We start from the raw sequence: 27,897 nt of genomic DNA on the forward strand, positions 1-27,897 counted from the left end.
CTTTTTGATCATATTTTAGACGACATGCTATAGTTTGACTTTTTGATCATATTTTGGACGACATGCTATAGTATGACTTTTTGATCATATTTTAGACGACATGCTATAGTATGACTTTTTGATCATATTTTAGACGACATGCTATGGTATGACTTTTTGATCATATTTTAGACGACATGCTATAGTATGACTTTTTGATCATATTTTAGACGACATGCTATAGTATGACTTTTTGATCATATTTTAGACGACATGCTATGGTATGACTTTTTGATCATATTTTCGACGACATGCTGTAGAATGACTTTTTGATCATATTTTAGACGACATGCTATCGTATGACTTTTTGATCATATTTTAGACGACATGCTATAGTATGACTTTTTGATCATATTTTAGACGACATGCTATAGTATGACTTTATGATCATATTTTAGACGACATGCTATAGTATGACTTTTTGATCATATTTTAGACGACATGCTATAGTATGACTTTTTGATCATATTTTAGACGACATGCTATAGTATGACTTTATGATCATATTTTAGACGACATGCTATAGTATGACTTTTTGATCATATTTTAGACGACATGCTATCGTATGACTTTTTGATCATATTTTAGACGACATGCTATAGTATGACTTTTTGATCATATTTTAGACGACATGCTATAGTATGACTTTATGATCATATTTTAGACGACATGCTATAGTATGACTTTTTGATCATATTTTAGACGACATGTTATAGTATGACTTTTTGATCATATTTTAGACGACATGCTATAGTATGACTTTTTTATCATATTTTAGACGACATGCTATAGTATGACTTTTTGATCATATTTTAGACGACATGCTATAGTATGACTTTTTGATCATATTTTAGACGACATGCTATAGTATGACTTTATGATCATATTTTAGACGACATGCTATAGTATGACTTTTTGATCATATTTTAGACGACATGCTATAGTATGACTTTTTGATCATATTTTAGACGACATGCTATCGTATGACTTTTTGATCATATTTTAGACGACATGCTATAGTATGACTTTTTGATCATATTTTAGACGACATGCTATAGTATGACTTTATGATCATATTTTAGACGACATGCTATAGTATGACTTTTTGATCATATTTTAGACGACATGTTATAGTATGACTTTTTGATCATATTTTAGACGACATGCTATAGTATGACTTTTTGATCATATTTTAGACGACATGCTATAGTATGACTTTTTGATCATATTTTAGACGACATGCTATAGTATGACTTTATGATCATATTTTAGACGACATGCTATAGTATGACTTTTTGATCATATTTTAGACGACATGATATAGTATGACTTTTTTATCATATTTTAGACGACATGCTATAGTATGACTTTTTGATTATATTTCGGACGACATGCTATAGTATGACTTTTTGTTCATATTTTAGACGACATGCTATAGTATGACTTTTTTATCATATTTTAGACGACATGCTATAGTATGACTTTTTTATCATATTTTAGACGACATGCTATAGTATGACTTTTTGATTATATTTCGGACGACATGCTATAGTATGACTTTTTGATCATATTTTAGACGACATGCTATAGTATGACTTTTTGATTATATTTCGGACGACATGCTATAGTATGACTTTTTGATCATATTTTAGACGACATGCTATAGTATGACTTTTTGTTCATATTTTAGACGACATGCTATAGTATGACTTTTTGATTATATTTTAGACGACATGCTATAGTATGACTTTTTGATCATATTTTGGACGACATGTTATAGTATGACTTTTTGATCATATTTTGGACGACATGTTATAGTATGACTTTTTGATCATATTTTGGACGACATGCTATAGTATGACTTTTTGATCATATTTTAGACGACATGCTATAGTTTGACTTTTTTAGCATATTTTAGACGACATGCTACAGTATGACTTTTTTAGCATATTTTAGACGACATGCTACAGTATGACTTTTTGATCATATTTTAGACGACATGCTATAGTTTGACTTTTTGATCATATTTTGGACGACATGCTATAGTTTGACTTTTTGATCATATTTTGGACGACATGCTACAGTATGACTTTTTGATCATATTTTAGACGACATGCTATAGTATGACTTTTTTATCATATTTTAGACGACATGCTATAGTATGACTTTTTGATCATATTTTAGACGACATGCTATAGTATGACTTTTTGATCATATTTTGGACGACATGCTATAGTATGACTTTTTGATCATATTTTAGACGACATGCTATAGTATGACTTTTTGATCATATTTTAGACGACATGCTATAGTATGACTTTTTGATCATATTTTGGACGACATGCTGTAGTATGACTTTTTTATCATATTTTAGACGACATGCTGTAGTTTGACTTTTTGATCATATTTTGGACGACATGCTATAGTATGACTTTTTGATCATATTTTAGACGACATGCAGTAGTTAGACTTTTTGATCATATTTTGGACGACATGCTATAGTATGACTTTTTGATCATATTTTAGACGACATGCTATAGTATGACTTTTTGATCATATTTTAGACGACATGCTATAGTTTGACTTTTTGATCATATTTTGGACGACATGCTATAGTATGACTTTTTGATCATATTTTAGACGACATGCTGTAGTATGACTTTTTTATCATATTTTAGACGACATGCTATAGTATGACTTTTTGATCATATTTTAGACGACATGCTATAGTTTGACTTTTTGATCATATTTTGGACGACATGCTGTAGTATGACTTTTTTATCATATTTTAGACGACATGCTATAGTATGACTTTTTGATCATATTTTGGACGACATGCTATAGTATGACTTTTTGATCATATTTTAGACGACATGCTGTAGTATGACTTTTTTATCATATTTTAGACGACATGCTATAGTATGACTTTTTGATCATATTTTGGACGACATGCTATAGTATGACTTTTTGATCATATTTTAGACGACATGCTATAGTATGACTTTTTTATCATATTTTAGACGACATGCTATAGTTTGACTTTTTGATCATATTTTGGACGACATGCTATAGTATGACTTTTTGATCATATTTTAGACGACATGCTGTAGTATGACTTTTTTATCATATTTTAGACGACATGCTATAGTATGACTTTTTGATCATATTTTAGACGACATGCTATAGTTTGACTTTTTGATCATATTTTGGACGACATGCTGTAGTATGACTTTTTTATCATATTTTAGACGACATGCTATAGTATGACTTTTTGATCATATTTTGGACGACATGCTATAGTATGACTTTTTGATCATATTTTAGACGACATGCTGTAGTATGACTTTTTTATCATATTTTAGACGACATGCTATAGTATGACTTTTTGATCATATTTTGGACGACATGCTATAATATGACTTTTTGATCATATTTTAGACGACATGCTATAGTATGACTTTTTTATCATATTTTAGACGACATGCTATAGTTTGACTTTTTGATCATATTTTGGACGACATGCTATAGTATGACTTTTTGATCATATTTTGGACGACATGCTACAGTATGACTTTTTGATCATATTTTAGACGACATGCTGTAGTATGACTTTTTGATCATATTTTGGACGACATGCTATAGTTTGACTTTTTGATCATATTTTGGACGACATGCTACAGTATGACTTTTTGATCATATTTTGGACGACATGCTATAGTATGACTTTTTGATCATATTTTGGACGACATGCTACAGTATGACTTTTTGATCATATTTTGGACGACATGCTATAGTTTGACTTTTTGATCATATTTTGGACGACATGCTACAGTATGACTTTTTGATCATATTTTAGACGACATGCTGTAGTTTGACTTTTTTAGCATATTTTAGACGACATGCTATAGTATGACTTTTTGATCATATTTTGGACGACATGCTACAGTATGACTTTTTGATCATATTTTGGACGACATGCTATAGTATGACTTTTTGATCATATTTTAGACGACATGCTATAGTTTGACTTTTTTATCATATTTTGGACGACATGCTATAGTATGACTTTTTGATCATATTTTAGACGACATGCTATAGTTTGACTTTTTGATCATATTTTAGACGACATGCTATAGTATGACTTTTTGATCATATTTTAGACGACATGCTGTAGTTTGACTTTTTGATCATATTTTGGACGACATGCTATAGTATGACTTTTTGATCATATTTTGGACGACATGCTATAGTATGACTTTTTGATCATATTTTAGACGACATGCTACAGTATGACTTTTTGATCATATTTTAGACGACATGCTACAGTATGACTTTTTGATCATATTTTAGACGACATGCTATAGTATGACTTTTTGATCATATTTTAGACGACATGCTATAGTTTGACTTTTTTAGCATATTTTAGACGACATGCTGTAGTTTGACTTTTTGATCATATTTTAGACGACATGCTATAGTATGACTTTTTTATCATATTTTAGACGACATGCTATAGTTTGACTTTTTGATCATATTTCAGACGACATACTATAGTTTGACTTTTTTAGCATATTTTAGACGACATGCTATAGTATGACTTTATGATCATATTTTAGATGACATGCTATAGTTTGACTTTTTTAGCATATTTTAGACGACATGCTATAGTATGACTTTTTTTATCATATTTTAGACGACATGCTATAGTTTGACTTTTTGATCATATTTCAGACGACATACTATAGTTTGACTTTTTTAGCATATTTTAGACGACATGCTATAGTATGACTTTTTGATCATATTTTAGACGACATGCTATAGTATGACTTTTTTTATCATATTTTAGACGACATGCTATAGTTTGACTTTTTGATCATATTTTAGATGACATGCTATAGTTTGACTTTTTTAGCATATTTTAGACGACATGCTATAGTATGACTTTTTGATCATATTTTGGACGACATGCTATAGTATGACTTTATGATCATATTTTAGACGACATGCTATAGTTTGACTTTTTGATCATATTTTAGACGACATGCTATAGTTTGACTTTTTGATCATATTTTAGACGACATGCTATAGTTTGACTTTTTTAGCATATTTTAGATGACATGCTATAGTTTGACTTTTTTAGCATATTTTAGACGACATGCTATAGTATGACTTTTTTATCATATTTTAGACGACATGCTATAGTATGACTTTTTGATCATATTTTAGACGACATGCTATCGTATGACTTTTTGATCATATTTTAGACGACATGCTATAGTATGACTTTTTGATCATATTTTAGACGACATGCTATAGTTTGACTTTTTGATCATATTTCAGACGACATGCTATAGTATGACTTTTTGATTATATTTTAGACGACATGCTATAGTATGACTTTTTGATCATATTTTAGACGACATGCTATAGTATGACTTTTTGATCATATTTTAGACGACATGCTGTACTATGACTTTTTTATCATATTTTAGACGACATGCTATAGTATGACTTTTTGATCATATTTTAGACGACATGCTATAGTATGACTTTTTGATTATATTTCGGACGACATGCTATAGTATGACTTTTTGATCATATTTTAGACGACATGCTATAGTATGACTTTTTGATTATATTTCGGACGACATGCTATAGTATGACTTTTTGATCATATTTTAGACGACATGCTATAGTATGACTTTTTTATCATATTTTAGACGACATGCTATAGTATGACTTTTTGATCATATTTTAGACGACATGCTATAGTATGACTTTTTGATTATATTTCGGACGACATGCTATAGTATGACTTTTTGTTCATATTTTAGACGACATGCTATAGTATGACTTTTTTATCATATTTTAGACGACATGCTATAGTATGACTTTTTTATCATATTTTAGACGACATGCTATAGTATGACTTTTTGATTATATTTCGGACGACATGCTATAGTATGACTTTTTGTTCATATTTTAGACGACATGCTATAGTATGACTTTTTGATTATATTTCGGACGACATGCTATAGTATGACTTTTTGTTCATATTTTAGACGACATGCTATAGTATGACTTTTTTATCATATTTTAGACGACATGCTATAGTATGACTTTTTGATCATATTTTAGACGACATGCTATAGTATGACTTTTTGATTATATTTCGGACGACATGCTATAGTTTGACTTTTTGATCATATTTTAGACGACATGCTATAGTATGACTTTTTGATCATATTTTAGACGACATGCTGTAGTATGACTTTTTTATCATATTTTAGACGACATGCTATAGTATGACTTTTTGATCATATTTTAGACGACATGCTATAGTATGACTTTTTGATTATATTTCGGACGACATGCTATAGTATGACTTTTTGATCATATTTTAGACGACATGCTATAGTATGACTTTTTGATTATATTTCGGACGACATGCTATAGTATGACTTTTTGTTCATATTTTAGACGACATGCTATAGTATGACTTTTTTATCATATTTTAGACGACATGCTATAGTATGACTTTTTGATTATATTTCGGACGACATGCTATAGTATGACTTTTTGTTCATATTTTAGATGACATGCTATAGTATGACTTTTTGATCATATTTTAGACGACATGCTATAGTATGACTTTTTGATTATATTTCGGACGACATGCTATAGTATGACTTTTTGTTCATATTTTAGACGACATGCTATAGTATGACTTTTTTATCATATTTTAGACGACATGCTATAGTATGACTTTTTTATCATATTTTAGACGACATGCTATAGTATGACTTTTTGATTATATTTCGGACGACATGCTATAGTATGACTTTTTGTTCATATTTTAGACGACATGCTATAGTATGACTTTTTGATTATATTTTAGACGACATGCTATAGTATGACTTTTTGATCATATTTTAGACGACATGCTATAGTATGACTTTTTGTTCATATTTTAGACGACATGCTATAGTATGACTTTTTGATTATATTTTAGACGACATGCTATAGTATGACTTTTTGATCATATTTTGGACGACATGCTATAGTATGACTTTTTGATCATATTTTAGACGACATGCTATAGTATGACTTTTTGATCATATTTTAGACGACATGCTATAGTATGACTTTTTGATCATATTTTAGACGACATGCTATAGTATGACTTTTTGATCATATTTTGGACGACATGCTATAGTATGACTTTTTGATCATATTTTAGACGACATGCTATAGTATGACTTTTTGATCATATTTTAGACGACATGCTATAGTTTGACTTTTTTAGCATATTTTAGACGACATGCTACAGTATGACTTTTTTAGCATATTTTAGACGACATGCTACAGTATGACTTTTTGATCATATTTTAGACGACATGCTATAGTATGACTTTTTTAGCATATTTTAGACGACATGCTATAGTTTGACTTTTTGATCATATTTTGGACGACATGCTATAGTTTGACTTTTTGATCATATTTTGGACGACATGCTATAGTATGACTTTTTGATCATATTTTAGACGACATGCTATAGTATGACTTTTTTAGCATATTTTAGACGACATGCTATAGTTTGACTTTTTGATCATATTTTGGACGACATGCTATAGTTTGACTTTTTGATCATATTTTGGACGACATGCTATAGTATGACTTTTTGATCATATTTTAGACGACATGCTATAGTATGACTTTTTTATCATATTTTAGACGACATGCTATAGTATGACTTTTTGATCATATTTTAGACGACATGCTATAGTATGACTTTTTGATCATATTTTAGACGACATGCTATAGTATGACTTTTTTAGCATATTTTAGACGACATGCTATAGTTTGACTTTTTGATCATATTTTGGACGACATGCTATAGTTTGACTTTTTGATCATATTTTGGACGACATGCTACAGTATGACTTTTTGATCATATTTTAGACGACATGCTATAGTATGACTTTTTTATCATATTTTAGACGACATGCTATAGTATGACTTTTTGATCATATTTTAGACGACATGCTATAGTATGACTTTTTGATTATATTTTAGACGACATGCTATAGTATGACTTTTTTAGCATATTTTAGACGACATGCTATAGTTTGACTTTTTGATCATATTTTGGACGACATGCTATAGTTTGACTTTTTGATCATATTTTGGACGACATGCTACAGTATGACTTTTTGATCATATTTTAGACGACATGCTATAGTTTGACTTTTTGATCATATTTTGGACGACATGCTGTAGTATGACTTTTTTATCATATTTTAGACGACATGCTATAGTATGACTTTTTGATCATATTTTGGACGACATGCTATAGTATGACTTTTTGATCATATTTTAGACGACATGCTGTAGTATGACTTTTTTATCATATTTTAGACGACATGCTATAGTATGACTTTTTGATCATATTTTGGACGACATGCTATAATATGACTTTTTGATCATATTTTAGACGACATGCTATAGTATGACTTTTTTATCATATTTTAGACGACATGCTATAGTTTGACTTTTTGATCATATTTTGGACGACATGCTATAGTATGACTTTTTGATCATATTTTGGACGACATGCTACAGTATGACTTTTTGATCATATTTTAGACGACATGCTGTAGTATGACTTTTTGATCATATTTTGGACGACATGCTATAGTTTGACTTTTTGATCATATTTTGGACGACATGCTACAGTATGACTTTTTGATCATATTTTGGACGACATGCTATAGTATGACTTTTTGATCATATTTTGGACGACATGCTACAGTATGACTTTTTGATCATATTTTGGACGACATGCTATAGTTTGACTTTTTGATCATATTTTGGACGACATGCTACAGTATGACTTTTTGATCATATTTTAGACGACATGCTGTAGTTTGACTTTTTTAGCATATTTTAGACGACATGCTATAGTATGACTTTTTGATCATATTTTGGACGACATGCTACAGTATGACTTTTTGATCATATTTTGGACGACATGCTATAGTATGACTTTTTGATCATATTTTAGACGACATGCTATAGTTTGACTTTTTTATCATATTTTGGACGACATGCTATAGTATGACTTTTTGATCATATTTTAGACGACATGCTATAGTTTGACTTTTTGATCATATTTTAGACGACATGCTATAGTATGACTTTTTGATCATATTTTAGACGACATGCTGTAGTTTGACTTTTTGATCATATTTTGGACGACATGCTATAGTATGACTTTTTGATCATATTTTAGACGACATGCTACAGTATGACTTTTTGATCATATTTTAGACGACATGCTACAGTATGACTTTTTGATCATATTTTAGACGACATGCTATAGTATGACTTTTTGATCATATTTTAGACGACATGCTATAGTTTGACTTTTTTAGCATATTTTAGACGACATGCTGTAGTTTGACTTTTTGATCATATTTTAGACGACATGCTATAGTATGACTTTTTTATCATATTTTAGACGACATGCTATAGTTTGACTTTTTGATCATATTTCAGACGACATACTATAGTTTGACTTTTTTAGCATATTTTAGACGACATGCTATAGTATGACTTTATGATCATATTTTAGATGACATGCTATAGTTTGACTTTTTTAGCATATTTTAGACGACATGCTATAGTATGACTTTTTTTATCATATTTTAGACGACATGCTATAGTTTGACTTTTTGATCATATTTCAGACGACATACTATAGTTTGACTTTTTTAGCATATTTTAGACGACATGCTATAGTATGACTTTTTGATCATATTTTAGACGACATGCTATAGTATGACTTTTTTTATCATATTTTAGACGACATGCTATAGTTTGACTTTTTGATCATATTTTAGATGACATGCTATAGTTTGACTTTTTTAGCATATTTTAGACGACATGCTATAGTATGACTTTTTGATCATATTTTGGACGACATGCTATAGTATGACTTTATGATCATATTTTAGACGACATGCTATAGTTTGACTTTTTGATCATATTTTAGACGACATGCTATAGTTTGACTTTTTGATCATATTTTAGACGACATGCTATAGTTTGACTTTTTTAGCATATTTTAGATGACATGCTATAGTTTGACTTTTTTAGCATATTTTAGACGACATGCTATAGTATGACTTTTTTATCATATTTTAGACGACATGCTATAGTATGACTTTTTGATCATATTTTAGACGACATGCTATCGTATGACTTTTTGATCATATTTTAGACGACATGCTATAGTATGACTTTTTGATCATATTTTAGACGACATGCTATAGTTTGACTTTTTGATCATATTTCAGACGACATGCTATAGTATGACTTTTTGATTATATTTTAGACGACATGCTATAGTATGACTTTTTGATCATATTTTAGACGACATGCTATAGTATGACTTTTTGATCATATTTTAGACGACATGCTATAGTATGACTTTTTGATCATATTTTAGACGACATGCTATAGTATGACTTTTTGATTATATTTCGGACGACATGCTATAGTATGACTTTTTGATCATATTTTAGACGACATGCTATAGTATGACTTTTTGATTATATTTCGGACGACATGCTATAGTATGACTTTTTGATCATATTTTAGACGACATGCTATAGTATGACTTTTTTATCATATTTTAGACGACATGCTATAGTATGACTTTTTGATCATATTTTAGACGACATGCTATAGTATGACTTTTTGATTATATTTCGGACGACATGCTATAGTATGACTTTTTGTTCATATTTTAGACGACATGCTATAGTATGACTTTTTTATCATATTTTAGACGACATGCTATAGTATGACTTTTTTATCATATTTTAGACGACATGCTATAGTATGACTTTTTGATTATATTTCGGACGACATGCTATAGTATGACTTTTTGTTCATATTTTAGACGACATGCTATAGTATGACTTTTTGATTATATTTCGGACGACATGCTATAGTATGACTTTTTGTTCATATTTTAGACGACATGCTATAGTATGACTTTTTTATCATATTTTAGACGACATGCTATAGTATGACTTTTTGATCATATTTTAGACGACATGCTATAGTATGACTTTTTGATTATATTTCGGACGACATGCTATAGTTTGACTTTTTGATCATATTTTAGACGACATGCTATAGTATGACTTTTTGATCATATTTTAGACGACATGCTGTAGTATGACTTTTTTATCATATTTTAGACGACATGCTATAGTATGACTTTTTGATCATATTTTAGACGACATGCTATAGTATGACTTTTTGATTATATTTCGGACGACATGCTATAGTATGACTTTTTGATCATATTTTAGACGACATGCTATAGTATGACTTTTTGATTATATTTCGGACGACATGCTATAGTATGACTTTTTGTTCATATTTTAGACGACATGCTATAGTATGACTTTTTGATTATATTTCGGACGACATGCTATAGTATGACTTTTTGTTCATATTTTAGACGACATGCTATAGTATGACTTTTTTATCATATTTTAGACGACATGCTATAGTATGACTTTTTGATTATATTTCGGACGACATGCTATAGTATGACTTTTTGTTCATATTTTAGATGACATGCTATAGTATGACTTTTTGATCATATTTTAGACGACATGCTATAGTATGACTTTTTGATTATATTTCGGACGACATGCTATAGTATGACTTTTTGTTCATATTTTAGACGACATGCTATAGTATGACTTTTTTATCATATTTTAGACGACATGCTATAGTATGACTTTTTTATCATATTTTAGACGACATGCTATAGTATGACTTTTTGATTATATTTCGGACGACATGCTATAGTATGACTTTTTGTTCATATTTTAGACGACATGCTATAGTATGACTTTTTGATTATATTTTAGACGACATGCTATAGTATGACTTTTTGATCATATTTTAGACGACATGCTATAGTATGACTTTTTGTTCATATTTTAGACGACATGCTATAGTATGACTTTTTGATTATATTTTAGACGACATGCTATAGTATGACTTTTTGATCATATTTTGGACGACATGTTATAGTATGACTTTTTGATCATATTTTAGACGACATGCTATAGTATGACTTTTTGATCATATTTTGGACGACATGCTATAGTATGACTTTTTGATCATATTTTAGACGACATGCTATAGTATGACTTTTTTAGCATATTTTAGACGACACGCTATAGTATGACTTTTTTGTCATATTTTAGACGACATGCTATAGTATGACTTTTTGATCATATTTTAGACGACATGCTATAGTATGACTTTTTGATCATATTTTAGACGACATGCTATAGTATGACTTTTTGATCATATTTTAGACGACATGCTATAGTATGACTTTTTGATCATATTTTGGACGACATGCTATAGTATGACTTTTTGATCATATTTTAGACGACATGCTATAGTATGACTTTTTGATCATATTTTAGACGACATGCTATAGTTTGACTTTTTTAGCATATTTTAGACGACATGCTACAGTATGACTTTTTTAGCATATTTTAGACGACATGCTACAGTATGACTTTTTGATCATATTTTAGACGACATGCTATAGTATGACTTTTTTAGCATATTTTAGACGACATGCTATAGTTTGACTTTTTGATCATATTTTGGACGACATGCTATAGTTTGACTTTTTGATCATATTTTGGACGACATGCTATAGTATGACTTTTTGATCATATTTTAGACGACATGCTATAGTATGACTTTTTTAGCATATTTTAGACGACATGCTATAGTTTGACTTTTTGATCATATTTTGGACGACATGCTATAGTTTGACTTTTTGATCATATTTTGGACGACATGCTATAGTATGACTTTTTGATCATATTTTAGACGACATGCTATAGTATGACTTTTTTATCATATTTTAGACGACATGCTATAGTATGACTTTTTGATCATATTTTAGACGACATGCTATAGTATGACTTTTTGATCATATTTTAGACGACATGCTATAGTATGACTTTTTTAGCATATTTTAGACGACATGCTATAGTATGACTTTTTGATCATATTTTGGACGACATGCTATAGTTTGACTTTTTGATCATATTTTGGACGACATGCTACAGTATGACTTTTTGATCATATTTTAGACGACATGCTATAGTATGACTTTTTTATCATATTTTAGACGACATGCTATAGTATGACTTTTTGATCATATTTTAGACGACATGCTATAGTATGACTTTTTGATTATATTTTAGACGACATGCTATAGTATGACTTTTTTAGCATATTTTAGACGACATGCTATAGTTTGACTTTTTGATCATATTTTGGACGACATGCTATAGTTTGACTTTTTGATCATATTTTGGACGACATGCTACAGTATGACTTTTTGATCATATTTTAGACGACATGCTATAGTATGACTTTTTTATCATATTTTAGACGACATGCTATATTATGACTTTTTGATCATATTTTAGACGACATGCTATAGTATGACTTTTTGATCATATTTTAGACGACATGCTGTAGTTAGACTTTTTGATCATATTTTGGACGACATGCTATAGTATGACTTTTTGATCATATTTTAGACGACATGCTATAGTATGACTTTTTGATCATATTTTAGACGACATGCTATAGTTTGACTTTTTGATCATATTTTGGACGACATGCTATAGTATGACTTTTTGATCATATTTTAGACGACATGCTGTAGTATGACTTTTTTATCATATTTTAGACGACATGCTATAGTATGACTTTTTGATCATATTTTAGACGACATGCTATAGTTTGACTTTTTGATCATATTTTGGACGACATGCTATAGTATGACTTTTTGATCATATTTTAGACGACATGCTGTAGTATGACTTTTTTATCATATTTTAGACGACATGCTATAGTTTGACTTTTTGATCATATTTTGGACGACATGCTATAGTATGACTTTTTGATCATATTTTAGACGACATGCTGTAGTATGACTTTTTTATCATATTTTAGACGACATGCTACAGTATGACTTTTTGATCATATTTTGGACGACATGCTATAGTTTGACTTTTTGATCATATTTTGGACGACATGCTACAGTATGACTTTTTGATCATATTTTAGACGACATGCTGTAGTTTGACTTTTTTAGCATATTTTAGACGACATGCTATAGTATGACTTTTTGATCATATTTTGGACGACATGCTATAGTATGACTTTTTTAGCATATTTTAGACGACATGCTGTAGTTTGACTTTTTTAGCATATTTTAGACGACATGCTATAGTTTGACTTTTTGATCATATTTTGGACGACATGCTACAGTATGACTTTTTGATCATATTTTAGACGACATGCTGTAGTTTGACTTTTTTAGCATATTTTAGACGACATGCTATAGTATGACTTTTTGATCATATTTTAGACGACATGCTATAGTATGACTTTTTGATCATATTTTAGACGACATGCTATAGTATGACTTTTTGATCATATTTTAGACGACATGCTATAGTATGACTTTTTTAGCATATTTTAGACGACATGCTACAGTATGACTTTTTGATCATATTTTGGACGACATGCTATAGTATGACTTTTTGATCATATTTTAGACGACATGCTATAGTATGACTTTTTGATCATATTTTAGACGACATGCTATAGTATGACTTTTTGATCATATTTTAGACGACATGCTACAGTATGACTTTTTGATCATATTTTAGACGACATGCTATAGTTTGACTTTTTGATCATATTTTAGACGACATGCTATAGTATGACTTTTTGATCATATTTTAGACGACATGCTATAGTTTGACTTTTTTATCATATTTTGGACGACATGCTATAGTATGACTTTTTGATCATATTTTAGACGACATGCTATAGTATGACTTTTTGATCATATTTTAGACGACATGCTATAGTATGACTTTTTGATCATATTTTAGACGACATGCTACAGTATGACTTTTTGATCATATTTTAGACGACATGCTATAGTATGACTTTTTGATCATATTTTAGACGACATGCTATAGTTTGACTTTTTTAGCATATTTTAGACGACATGCTGTAGTTTGACTTTTTGATCATATTTTAGACGACATGCTGTAGTTTGACTTTTTGATCATATTTTAGACGACATGCTATAGTATGACTTTTTTATCATATTTTAGACGACATGCTGTAGTTTGACTTTTTGATCATATTTTAGACGACATGCTATAGTATGACTTTTTTTATCATATTTTAGACGACATGCTATAGTTTGACTTTTTGATCATATTTTAGATGACATGCTATAGTTTGACTTTTTTAGCATATTTTAGACGACATGCTATAGTATGACTTTTTGATCATATTTTAGACGACATGCTATAGTATGACTTTTTGATCATATTTTAAACGACATGCTATAGTTTGACTTTTTGATCATATTTTAGACGACATGCTATAGTATGACTTTATGATCATATTTTAGACGACATGCTATAGTTTGACTTTTTGATCATATTTTAGACGACATGCTATAGTTTGACTTTTTTAGCATATTTTAGACGACATGCTATAGTTTGACTTTTTTAGCATATTTTAGATGACATGCTATAGTTTGACTTTTTTAGCATATTTTAGACGACATGCTATAGTATGACTTTTTTATCATATTTTAGACGACATGCTATAGTATGACTTTTTGATCATATTTTAGACGACATGCTATCGTATGACTTTTTGATCATATTTTAGACGACATGCTATAGTATGACTTTTTGATCATATTTTAGACGACATGCTATAGTTTGACTTTTTGATCATATTTCAGACGACATGCTATAGTTTGACTTTTTGATCATATTTTAGACGACATGCTATAGTATGACTTTTTGATCATATTTTAGACGACATGCTATAGTATGACTTTTTGATCATATTTTTGATCATATTTTGATCATATTTTTGACGACATGATCATATTCATCATATTTCGGACGACATGCTATAGTATGACTTATGTAACGTAAATGACTTTTCAACTTTTTAATGAAGACAGTACAGTGGTTAGTGCTTTTGACTCCCAGTCAGATAGTTAAAGGTTCTATTCTTGCCCTTGACGTGGCTTTCTATTGAAGATGTTCACGTCAGCCTTTCCAGGGCGGGTCTCGAACCTGAAACCTTCTGATTGGAAGGTAACAATGCCAACCACTGCACCGTTGATCATTATATAAGTCATAGAAGTCAGACAAGCATGCAATAAATCAGGAGCTTCTAGGTTTGATAGGGGGCCTGGAACTTAGCGTGGAGGATTGCATGTTCTTGCTTCAATGTAATGTTTTACATTATGGACAACATGCATAAGTTAGTCATCATTATTATGATGGATGACAAAGTTTACTTTTCGGTTATTAGTTTTGCACAGAAAGTCAAAGGCGGGACTCGAACTCTGGACCTCTGGATTGGGAGACAACAACGCTGACAGCTGCACCAGTGTTGGCTTCAATAAACATGCTATACTATGACTTTTTTAACACATTTTTGATAACGTACACATTATAAAAAAACATCACACTATAGTATGATTTTTTTTTTCATCCAAAAAACAACAAAAACGTAAGGCCATAAGGTGAGGTATGTCGTCCGAAATATGATTAAAAAAAAAGTTTTACTATAGCATGACGTCCAAAATGTGATAAAATAGTCATGCTAATACAAATACATGAATGTCTCCAGCTGGAATTGTACCCATGTCCTTCTCACTGTGAGGTCCTGCCTAACATTTTAATGAAATCTTTTTCATCATACTATAGTATCACATTTTCAGGATATTTGTGACGACATACCATGACGACATGCTATATGCTGTGGATGTGGAGGGCTGCGCCTGGTCACCAAAACAGTCATTATTTTGATATTTTTGATGTCATAATATATTTGACTCCATGCTATACAATGACATTTTTCACAACATACAATAGTATTTTGTAGTTGTATTTTTTTAACGAGCACTAAATAGTGCTCGTTAAAATTTTTGGACATTTTGAAGACATCACCTGTTTTTCTTTGAATTTCTTAAAATCAAGCAGTTAATTCATCATTGTCCAGTCTCAAAGGATTTTTCCCTTTGGGGAAACCATGTAACATCAAGAATGTAGTTGCATTTTAGAAATGTCTCAGCATCTTTTTTACGTGATTTTGCTGATAGTTTTATCTTACCTGTGGACAGAAATAATGATACGGGCCCCAAGGAAGTCTGGATGATCTCCACTAAATTTCTTGGTAACTTCTTGAAATGTTTTCAGAGTCCAGACTTTATCATGAATGGTTCCATCAAGCTCATACGTCTGCAAGATAGAAAAGTTAGTTACACTTCAATAAATGCCATTTGTAATATCTTATTAGAAGAAGAGCAGAAATGCCAGATGAACTGCTTCTACTGTGGCTTTTTAAGAGGGGCAGAAGCTGCAGGGATCAGGTATCAAGGAAAAAGCAAACACAAACCCTCGACAGGCCGCTCCTCAGTTCTAGATACATGATGTTGTCGTGATGAAGTTCCTCGAGGCCCTTATAGAAGTAGTCCGTCAGCACAGGGGCATGGGTGATTAGTCCTGCAGCTGCAATGAATGCTTTCTCAAACTTCTCCCACACAACATCTTGGCTTGGATATTCACCATCTGGATCCTCAGTAAACAGTGTGAGGTGCTGCATTAAACTGAAAAACACCCAAAAACAAATATTCTGGTTTAAGTTTCCCATTAGATCTAGACGTGTAAGGGACACGCGGTACTTAACCTGTTATCAAAGCCCGTAGTATCTCCTATTTTAGCCCTCAAGGTCTCGAGCAGCTGCCAGTAGAAGCAATCCCATCGTGGGAAGGGCTGGCGATCTGAGAACAGGAAGCGGACCGAATAGTCCCAAGTGTAGCAGATGTAGCAGTGAGGCCTGTAGGTAACATTTTTCACCAGCCATTCAACGCTGACCAAAGACGAGCTGTGGATGTGGAGGGCTGCGCCTGTCACCAAAACAGCAGGAGAGAACCTCAAACTCGGACTGATGTACTGAAACTACCAATGACATGAAAATGAAGATTTTGGTTCATATTGGCTGGTGCAACCATTGACAGATGAGGAGACAATAGGCCCCCGAGCACAGACGTGTAAATGACCTCCCACACCTCATCAATCAGAGAAAGTCTGAAAGGTTTTGTTGTATATATTTATTTTGATTTCTACTGTAACAGTTTTGCATTTCTTGTGTCTTTGTAGTTCCTTTGCACGTCTTTTGTAGTTGTTTGGTGACTATTGCATGTTTGTCTTTTTGTATAGTCCTGTCCAAAGCTTTGTGCCACACAGTTATGTACCGACACACTATGCAGATATACGACACATTGTGGCACATTACAGTACACAAAACATTGTACAAAACCTGAAGCCTGAATGAAATGTTAATCTAGCCTTCGTGCTTTGCAGCTATAATATAAAGAAATGAATTTACAATAACAGGCTTTTGCTTGCAACCCCTTTCACCCCCATGTCTGTGCCCTGTAGACCCATTCAGTAAGCCATCTATGGCTGCAACATCACCTTTAGGCATCTTCTGCAGCAGTTTGAAGACTGAGCTCTTCTGGATGAGAGGCTTTGCTTTGAAGAAGTGGATAGCAGGGGGAAACTGTGCGGCAGACATCTCTTGCTCTTTTAATCGGTGGAGGTAAGCGTCCAGCTTCTGCTCGGCTGCCGTCAGCGTCATACGGCCTCCTGTCTGTCTGGACGCCTCTTGATGCATCAGCAGGTCCCTCTGAGCAGGGTCAGGCATCCCGTCAGTAACCCTCACGAACCACAGAAGGGGCACATAAATGACCACAGCCTGGCAGAGTGAGATCACCATGTCCTTGTGTGCCACAGGAGAGTGCTGTACTCCTCCTAGAACATGATGCTCTCTCCCCTCACGAGACCAGTATCACTGCAAAAGAAAGAAGTACTGTGTGAGACATGAACGACTGACGTTAAAGTTACTCGACCACAGAGAAGAGGCGTAGTGGCTAAATACATTTGACAAACTCGTTTTAAGGTTATCAACATGATAACACGCTGCTTAGCTTGCATTAGAGTCCTGAGAGATCCCATTCACTGAGCTGTGACCATGACGGCTTTACGTTTGGATTGAATTATCAGAGCAAAAAGTGGAGCAAAGAAACATTTCTCAGATACATTAACAAAAAAAAAAGAAAAGAGAAATCTTAAAGGCAAATCTGGCTACTTTAAATCATAAAATACTTACAAACAGGAAGGAGCCACGGATGAGCTGAGACAGGACACGAGTCTCCCAAAAGACTCTGCTTGTTTTCCACAAGAGACTCTGAGCCGGTCTAGCATGTCAGCAAAATACTCACAGCAACTGGATAATTGGGGCATTTTTGTCTGACTAATACCATGTGATAAAGTAATGAATGGGAGATGAATGGCCAGTGTTGCAAGATAAATAAAAAAACAAAACAACTGTACATCACTAAGCAGTGGGAACACCGGGTCAAAAAAGGTCACAGAAGTGATACTAATGATTTAGATTTTATTATGTTTTACATTTCCACAATATAACATTTTCAGTTTGAGACACAATCAAAAAAAAGAAGAACAAAAACAACAACCACACATACATATAATTTAATCTGGAAACCTCATATACATACAGTGCACCCAATGGAATGATATCACCCACTCCTTTCATTCATTACAGAAGAAAAGCCGATGCAACATCAATAAATTAACTCTGTAAGGTCATGTTCGGTCCTCAGTTTTGTTTATAGGATTCAATTTTTTTTCCTCTGTGATTGGTTGGAGAAGACAAACAATTAGCAACACAATGCACCATGCAACTTATAATGTGGGGAAGAGGTTCATGTAAGGAGGAAAGCTGTGACACAGTGTTTGTGTTTGTCATGAAGACTGATCCAATTAGAGGACAACCTGTAAAACATCCAGCCAATCACCCGATCCCGTCTCCCCTGACCAATCACTGTAAACTGAGACCCGTGAAGTGGAGCAGCAAAGTAAACCAGTCTTTACAGCTGTGCCGATGTCACATCTGTAATGTTGAGATGCAGCACTCATCGTGTTTCTTAACACACGGGAAAATACAGCAACACGTCACACGACAACAATGCATCTCTTTTGCGTACACAATTTTTTTTTTCACAGACAAAGGAATGACGTCTTTCATATGACAAAATAAAAAATAAAAGGAAGTGTTTCTCTAATGCAGCCGAGGATCTCAGTCCAAAAACTTACGGTTTGGGTTGGAACCAAAGAGAGCCACTCGGATTTCAGGCATCATCTGCAAACAAAGGCACAGTTTATAAATGGGGCAGCAACTCACGATCATTACCAATTAATTACCAATTATTCATATCATGTTGTCTATAACATTTTAGATGGTAAAAACTAATTTGAAAACCCGAGGAGGCATAATGAAATTACAGTAACGATTTTGAAAGACCGGAAGTCCAAAACCCGAAGATATTTATTAGTTCACTCTCCCCGTAATTAAAAAAAATTAACCAACATTCAAAATAGGTGGAGGTTATTTCAATTGCCCGACTGAGTGATCAATAAATGTTTTCTGTTTGAGCAAAAATTAAAAACCTACACAAGCATGAGTAAAGTCAGATTTACTAAATTCTAGAGGACTATACTGTTCATCTGACAGTGGTACCGAAACAATTATCTGAATTTTACAACCTTTTTAAAACATCAGGAAAATAATGATTACTGTTATTGTAGCTTCTTTTTACCTTCAACACGTTTCTATTTTAGAACAAACTCAACTGACGAGTTTGTTCGTTAGTTGAGTTTGTTTTTATTGTTGCACACTTGTAAAAGAGGACTCTTAATCCTTAATGCATTTTTTTTAAATGTGTAAGTAAAACGATACAAATAGCAAAAAAAAAATTATAATAAATGAGAATAACAAATATAATCCGTAGAATATCCGCTTCTCTATCTTGTGACTAGAGATGTCACTTACACTTCCTCATCTGGAAAATTGAAAGTGTAAGTAACGTGATCTCATTTTGTGACATTTAAATAGATAATTCAATTTTAAACCAAAAACAGATCGTTAGATTAAAAGTCACTTAAGTAGTTATTTGACCTTTACCTAACCCAGAAGTCATGGTTAGAGACCTTTTTTTTAAGAAGGTGGCACCCACAAAAGAAAAAAACAACTCAAATAAAGAACCAACAACACAAATCATGTGACAAGAACAGATTTAAACTAGAAGCTTCTGTGAAATCACAAGTTAAAATCTCATTATGCCACAATATCAAGAATGATCAACAAAACATTAAAAAAAAATGCAGCTTTTTTTTCATGGAAAATTAAGTTCAGCTGATATGAAAGCAAAAATAAATTGTATTATCAAATGCGCATTTGTTAATAAAAGCTTTGTTCTTTACAGAATTAACACCATGAAACATGAAGCCATTTAAAAAAATGTTGTGGAGGGCTGTCAGTAAATAACAAAAAACACGCACACACACACACACACACACACACACACACTTAACTACTTTGTATTTATGCTGCATGTTTAAGTGAAAAGCCTGGTCACTAAAGAGGATAAAAGTGAATAATAAATATCATGAGCTGTCTGCATTTCCTACCTGCTGAGCCATGAGTTCCAGTCTGCTCTCCAAGGTGTTGGCCACCTTGATCTTCCCATCACCGTTATAGATCTCGACACCTCCAGACCTGCAAGGGGTGAAAACATCAAGACAAGAGAGATCAAATAAAGAAGATGATGTTTTTCCAGGAAAATGTTTGACTAGTTGATTTCTTTTCAAATACGAGGCTGCATACAGGTCTGGGGAGAGGAAGTTGTCCTGGTCGATGCGGACCTCCAGGTTTGTCTTCACACCTGCTTTATATACGGGGATGCTCTTCTGGATGGATGCCTGAATAACAAGAGGCACAATGCAAATTGGGATTCAGTTTTCTACTTTTTCGAACAAGTTACATGACTTGATTCGGTCAGCAGAATCCCCCTCTCTGTCTTTACGGCACCTCTACTCACTTGACATGTTCCCCCACACATAATAAAGAGAGGAACGAGTTCAAACAACTGCAACTGTTTTTACTGGGGTCAGGTGGATTTTAAAAACAGTTATTTGTGACATTATCTACAGTGGTTTTGATTGTATCCGACTTGCAAGTTGTTTTGGACAAAAAAAAAATGGAGGAACATAAATTGAATTTTGAACATACTCTCGCTAATTTACTCACCTGCACCACCTGGATGTCCTGTTTACGGCAGCGAATGGTCACTTTGGGCTCCAGAAGCTGATAGAATCCCTGATGCGAAAGATCATGAAAAGAAGATCGAAACTTCAATATCAACACAGTTTCTGACTAACCCCTTTTTTCCATCAATGAGAAGAAGCTAAATATCACAAAGGCCTCTCTGCTTTTAACGCGGTACGATTGAACAGCCGCTCTACATCCTGCAGATGCAAAAAAAAACTGAACGCTAAAGCATTTATGAAGGAGGATTTACTTTTCATGTATTGGTGTTTTGTGAGGTCACAGTGACCTTGACCTGTCACAACCAAAGTCGTGTCAGTTCATTCTTGAGTCCACGTGAACGTATGAGCAAAGTTTGAAGACATTTTCTCAAAGTGTTCTGGAGATACACAAGCATAAAGAAATATATTTGCACTGACAAGACTAGAATATATAGAGCAACTTATGGGCTGAATCTAACAAACAGGGTTTCCATTGTTCGGCTGACTATCCGACGGACTCACTTCCAACTCGATCATAAGTTCCACGCTTCACAAGGCTGCCAGTGCAGCATTTTTTTTTTTGCATGTAAGCAGTAAAACTTAAACTCCACGTGATTTTCCACTTTGCACACAGTGAATAATAGAAGTGCTCTGGAGGTGTTTTCATTCTGGTGGACTCATCCTGAGCTGCTTTGTTCCAAATGATGTCAAAGTAGAAATTGTGAATTTGTGTGCAGCAGTATTAAGAAAGCAGGTTTGAAGAGTTGAGCTCCAGCACGGTGCCATGTGGACTTCAGGAGGCGGAGCTCCGGAGCAGAGAGAAGAAACTAACCTGCAAGATCAATCCGTCCAGCAGAGCGGGATACCTGGCTGGTTCTTTTGCGATGCTACCGAGACGCTGACGAGCCTCATTCAGCATTTCCTGAAAGAAGAAATACACACCGGGTTTCTGTTATTTCTACTGATCGCTGTGTAACTTACACAGTCGCAGTACGAGGAACACGTTTGACGACAGAGTGATGTAGAGTAGCTTACCGAGATCATATCGTCACGGGCCTTCAGTACCTTCAGTCGAGCCTGGTTCATCAGGTTGGACATCTGACTGTTAAACAGATAAATAACACAAACACACACACATCGGGCCCGTTTAGATTTCGAGGTGGGACTGTATTTGTTCATTCGGAAACCCTGCCGACAGCTCGGGGCGAGAAACAAAAGAGTTATTGTCGGATGAAGCAGCTAAATAAAATTACAGAGACTCCGTCACACGTACAGCTGTTTCTTTGGCTGGATTGAGGAACAAAGGAAGGACTTGATGTGTCCTGTGATGTCTCGCCATGACTCACATTTTCTTCTGTTGCTCAATCTGCTTCTCTTTCTTCTCATAGTACTCCATGATCTTCAGCCTCTGGGTCTGAACCAGACGACCCTTCTCGATGTTGAACTCTTCTTCTGCCTGCAGGAGGAGACACAGTTCACTCAGAAACACAAAACCTCCGCTATAATAACATCACTTTTTATTGCTCTGCCCAGCTTTTATTGAATTTAGGTGTCAGCTGATTAAAATTTCCCTTGTCTGGATTCAAATTGGGTTACTTTATCATTTGATTTAAAAAAAAAAAATGTGTTGGGAATGTGCACTACGTGACTTTGTACCCGTGTTATTTCAGATATTAAACAGAACCTTGACTTTCTTATCTATGAACATATTTTAAAACTTCCTTTACAAATTCAACTATATTTTCAAATAACTACGGCTGCTATTAGCTATGGGTTATTTTCATCACTGACCGATGTGGAATATTCAAAAAAGAGAATACAACCTTTTAACTTAACATTCATATTTTAAATCCCACTTTTTCCGTATTTACAAGTTGTTCCTGCTTTTCGTCACCTCAAACATCATCTGGATGTTCACAGGCCTGAAAATATTTGTGAATCTACAGGACCATCGTGTTAAATACCTCAGTGTTATTTTAGTTGAACTGCATGTTCTGACTGACACACTGACGTTGCTTATAAGTTAAGGAATAACTCAAATGTCTACAAACTGAATTAAAATGTCAGGTCCAAATTATTCCTGAATGTCAGGAGGAGAATTCAGATTGAGGGAATCTGCTGATCAATCTCCATTCATATTTGCACTTATCCAGCAAATACGCAGCTTTTAGCGCCCTCTAGTGGTGAATCTAAGTTAGAACGAAATGTCTTTGATGGTGAAAACAGATTTACAAAACCTCATACAGCTGCATTTGGAGTGATACCTTAAAAACAAAATAAACTGTATTATGCTTATCCTTGAGCACGGATCTCTCTCCTAATTTTAAATGACATTACCGGTTTAAATCAAGGAATAAATAAATAAGAATAAAGGCCATAACAGCTACATCACAGGCCGGCTAAGGATGAAACCTGCCATCTGTCTGAAGAATGAGTTAATACTTACTCTATTTTTTTTTTTTTTTAATTTTCAAACATTTAAGCCTTATTAATCAGGACGCTTTGGCAGCTTCAGGGTTGAAGGCACTGACCTTTAACGCCTCGTCTCATCTTTTCCCTCATTTTTCAACTTTTTGACTTCATAATAAATATAAGTAAAAAAATCCTAAATAAAATGTGCTCATACCTTTGCATCTATTTCCTCTGCCTTTTCGTTGGCCTCCTGCTCAATGAAGGCCATCATGTGCTTGATCTGTAGACAGGAGAAAGAATGAGAAATGAGAAGTGAATGAGAAATTCTGTGGCTGTGTTGCCTTAAAAACAAAAAGGTTAGATTTAACAACAACATTTTCTTCTTTTTATATAGTCTATATATATATATATGCACTTGGCACCAGTTCAAGGCACTAAAAGTCAGATTTCCAGACAATCAAATACACTACACTTTTCTAACAACATTTATTGCTGATCTGAATGTTTTTTAGAGTCATCAAAGTCTCCTCTAACAATCTGGATGAAGAAATATTCTGTATATTGCACAATATGGAAGATTTTTGTTGTGACTGCACTTTCTAATACAGGAGGCATGAAATGAAAATATGTCTTCGCTCCTTTTAAACAAAAAGAAAGCATTGCTTTGTTAATTCTCTATAAAAAAAAAATTTTAAAAGTACATGACTGAGTGATTTTCATATTTTCATTTTCTCACTGTACAGATTGAGACACGAGTCATTTCCAGCTACTAACCTTGTTTCTGAAGGAAAAAAGGAACAACTTTAGAAACCGGTTCCTTTTTTTTTTTACAGCAGACAGAATATCATTTTTCTACAGGATAGTTAGAGGATCAGAACAGTGAGTAGTTTTTTTTATTAAATGTTATTCCACCTTATGTCTGAAATGTGATGGGAACGCATGAGAGCCTTTCTCGTAATTAAAGACGAGTGTTGTCACTGCTGCGAGGTGACTGTGCTGCCTTGTTCTATCATTTCAGTGAGAAATGTTTCTGTATCAGATCCACTGACTGAGCAAAGCAGGACATAAAATCAGAAGTCTTCATGTAATTTAAATCCACATTATCTGATAAATTGCTAATTTAAATGTCATTTTTTTTTTAATTATTATTATTATTAAACTGCAAGAATGAATTGATTAATTAATTAATTAATTGATCAACGGAAAATAGTTTTGATAATTGATTGATCATTTTGATAAATAACCAACAGAATTATCCATCGTGAAAATAATCAACAAGTTATAATGTAATTTTTCAAATCATTTTTTTTTTGTGAATCGAGTACAGAAAAAAAAAAAAACTTGCTGTCAGGCTGCAACACATTGTTATTTTCACTTTCAATACAACTGACACACTATACATTGCTTAATAACAGCTCGTTTTGTCTGACCAGCCGTCAAATACCTAAAAGCTTTTGGAGAAAAATATTTTATCATCGGGAACACGTTTGAATATAAGAAGCTTTACAAATGGCTCAAACAATAAATGTGACTAATCCTCTCAGCTCCAGGGCGCTGGTTGGTTTCTAGTTGACACTTTCATGTACAGTGGGGGTCAATAGGAGCCCATTGATATTTAATTGTCCCCAGGGGCCCTCAGGAAGTTAATCCAGCCATGATTTGTGTTGTGTTGCAGCTCAATGTTGCTTCTTTTTTTTAAAGCCAATTTCCCGTGTTTGGTGACTCTTGCTGTGTGCTCAGTCACACTCCCAAGTTCCTCATCAGGCCCTGGCATGGTGTTCATCATGTGACCATTAAGAAATATGACCCTCCATATCTCAGCCACAACTACCACACAAACACACACTCTCAATGTCACTCTCCTCGATATACACACACTTGCAGCTTAAAACTGCAGAAACGAGACCGTCGGCGACGTAAAAAGGCGCTTCTGCGGTATCTGAAGATAAATGGTTGAATGGTGTCATTAATCTGAAGGTTAAAACGCTTCATTACCTGCTTCTGTACATCGGCATCGCTGAGCGCCATGGTCGCAGCCGTCAAAGATCCGCCGGGGCCTGTGTCACAGAAAATACCCAAAGAACACAAACGTCAAAACCATCGCGAGATTAAAGAGACCGTCGCTAACAACGAGAAGGATTTAACAACGCAGTTTTGAGGTTTAATTCGGCATTAACGTACCCGAAAATCACAGACAACAAGGTGTATGAATTAATCGCTGCAGTCGTGACTCGTAAAGATGTCTACGGAGGATCAGCTGATTTGAGAAGTCACGTGATGTTTACTTCCGCCGGAAAGGGCCAGTCAGATGCGAGGAGAAAGAAGAGCGACGCATTATCCTGATGTAAAAGAGGAACATGATGGCTGTTTAGTTTTCGTTTATTTATGTCTTATCTAGCAATTTCATGTCTTAAATATCGACATATATATTTAAAATTATGTGCTAAATACATTTTGAATTGAAAAATATTATTTTAACTTGAATTATCTGATTGTGGTTTTTTTTTTTGCCATTTCATATATATATATATATATATATATATATACATTATTTATTTATTTTTATTATTGTTAAAAAAGATACAAATAATTTTTTGTCATTATTATTTTGGATTAAATAAAAATGAACCAGATAATTAGATTTTCCTACTCAAGTATAAAACAAAAATATCCTCGAGGAAAGATACATATGATTTTTTTTTTAATATATATGGCTTGTAAATATATATATTTGTGTCTCTCTGTCACTGATTTTAATGTATTCTAAGATGAAAAAAAAAAATACAATTGTTTATTTATTTAGCAATTAATACAATTTGTCATTTTCATGTCATGTTGGATTATACCAAATATTAATACTTTTTTTTTAAAACAAAATATATGTACAAATATATTCACTGTATAAGTAATTTAAAATGTCATCTAAATATCTCATTTTTTGTTTAATGTGAGTTGTTGTTATTCTGGTTCATTCCATCGGCTTTTTTTTTTTTTTTTTAAGCAGAAATAACAAATAATTTTGAACTTGAAATATAACAATAGCCAGGAATCAAAAGTTGGCCTATAATGGTAATTGATAATAAAATATATA

The 27,897-nt window shown here is 33.0% G+C and overlaps 2 protein-coding genes across 2 annotated transcripts in view; both read right to left on the reverse strand.

Annotated features, from left to right (window-relative positions):
* Positions 1 to 19,002, reverse strand: part of ada2b (adenosine deaminase 2b) — a 46,045-nt gene extending 27,043 nt beyond the window's left edge. The window contains exons 1-4 of the mRNA XM_069164901.1: positions 18,702 to 19,002; positions 17,911 to 18,130; positions 17,620 to 17,830; positions 17,335 to 17,462 (exon numbers count right to left, since the gene is read on the reverse strand). Of these exons, the coding sequence (XP_069021002.1) occupies positions 17,335 to 17,462; positions 17,620 to 17,830; positions 17,911 to 18,130; positions 18,702 to 19,002 (860 nt within the window). The remainder of the gene's footprint in view (positions 1 to 17,334; positions 17,463 to 17,619; positions 17,831 to 17,910; positions 18,131 to 18,701) is intronic.
* Positions 19,003 to 19,669: 667 nt separating this feature from the next.
* atp6v1e1b (ATPase H+ transporting V1 subunit E1b) lies at positions 19,670 to 27,085 on the reverse strand. Its single transcript, XM_069164891.1, has 10 exons — positions 26,988 to 27,085; positions 26,802 to 26,863; positions 25,021 to 25,086; positions 23,741 to 23,850; positions 23,430 to 23,496; positions 23,227 to 23,316; positions 22,396 to 22,464; positions 21,973 to 22,067; positions 21,777 to 21,864; positions 19,670 to 20,448 (listed from the first exon to the last, which is right to left on the reverse strand). The coding sequence occupies exons 2-10, from the start codon at positions 26,832 to 26,834 to the stop codon at positions 20,386 to 20,388; spliced, it is 681 nt and encodes a 226-aa protein (XP_069020992.1). The 5' UTR covers positions 26,835 to 26,863; positions 26,988 to 27,085; the 3' UTR covers positions 19,670 to 20,385.
* Between the last annotated feature and the right edge of the window lie 812 nt (positions 27,086 to 27,897).

Source organism: Embiotoca jacksoni, unplaced genomic scaffold (assembly GCF_022577435.1).
Source record: "Embiotoca jacksoni isolate LCO1_2020_lvr unplaced genomic scaffold, fEmbJac1.0.p SCAF_32, whole genome shotgun sequence".
NCBI lineage: Eukaryota > Metazoa > Chordata > Actinopteri > Embiotocidae > Embiotoca > Embiotoca jacksoni.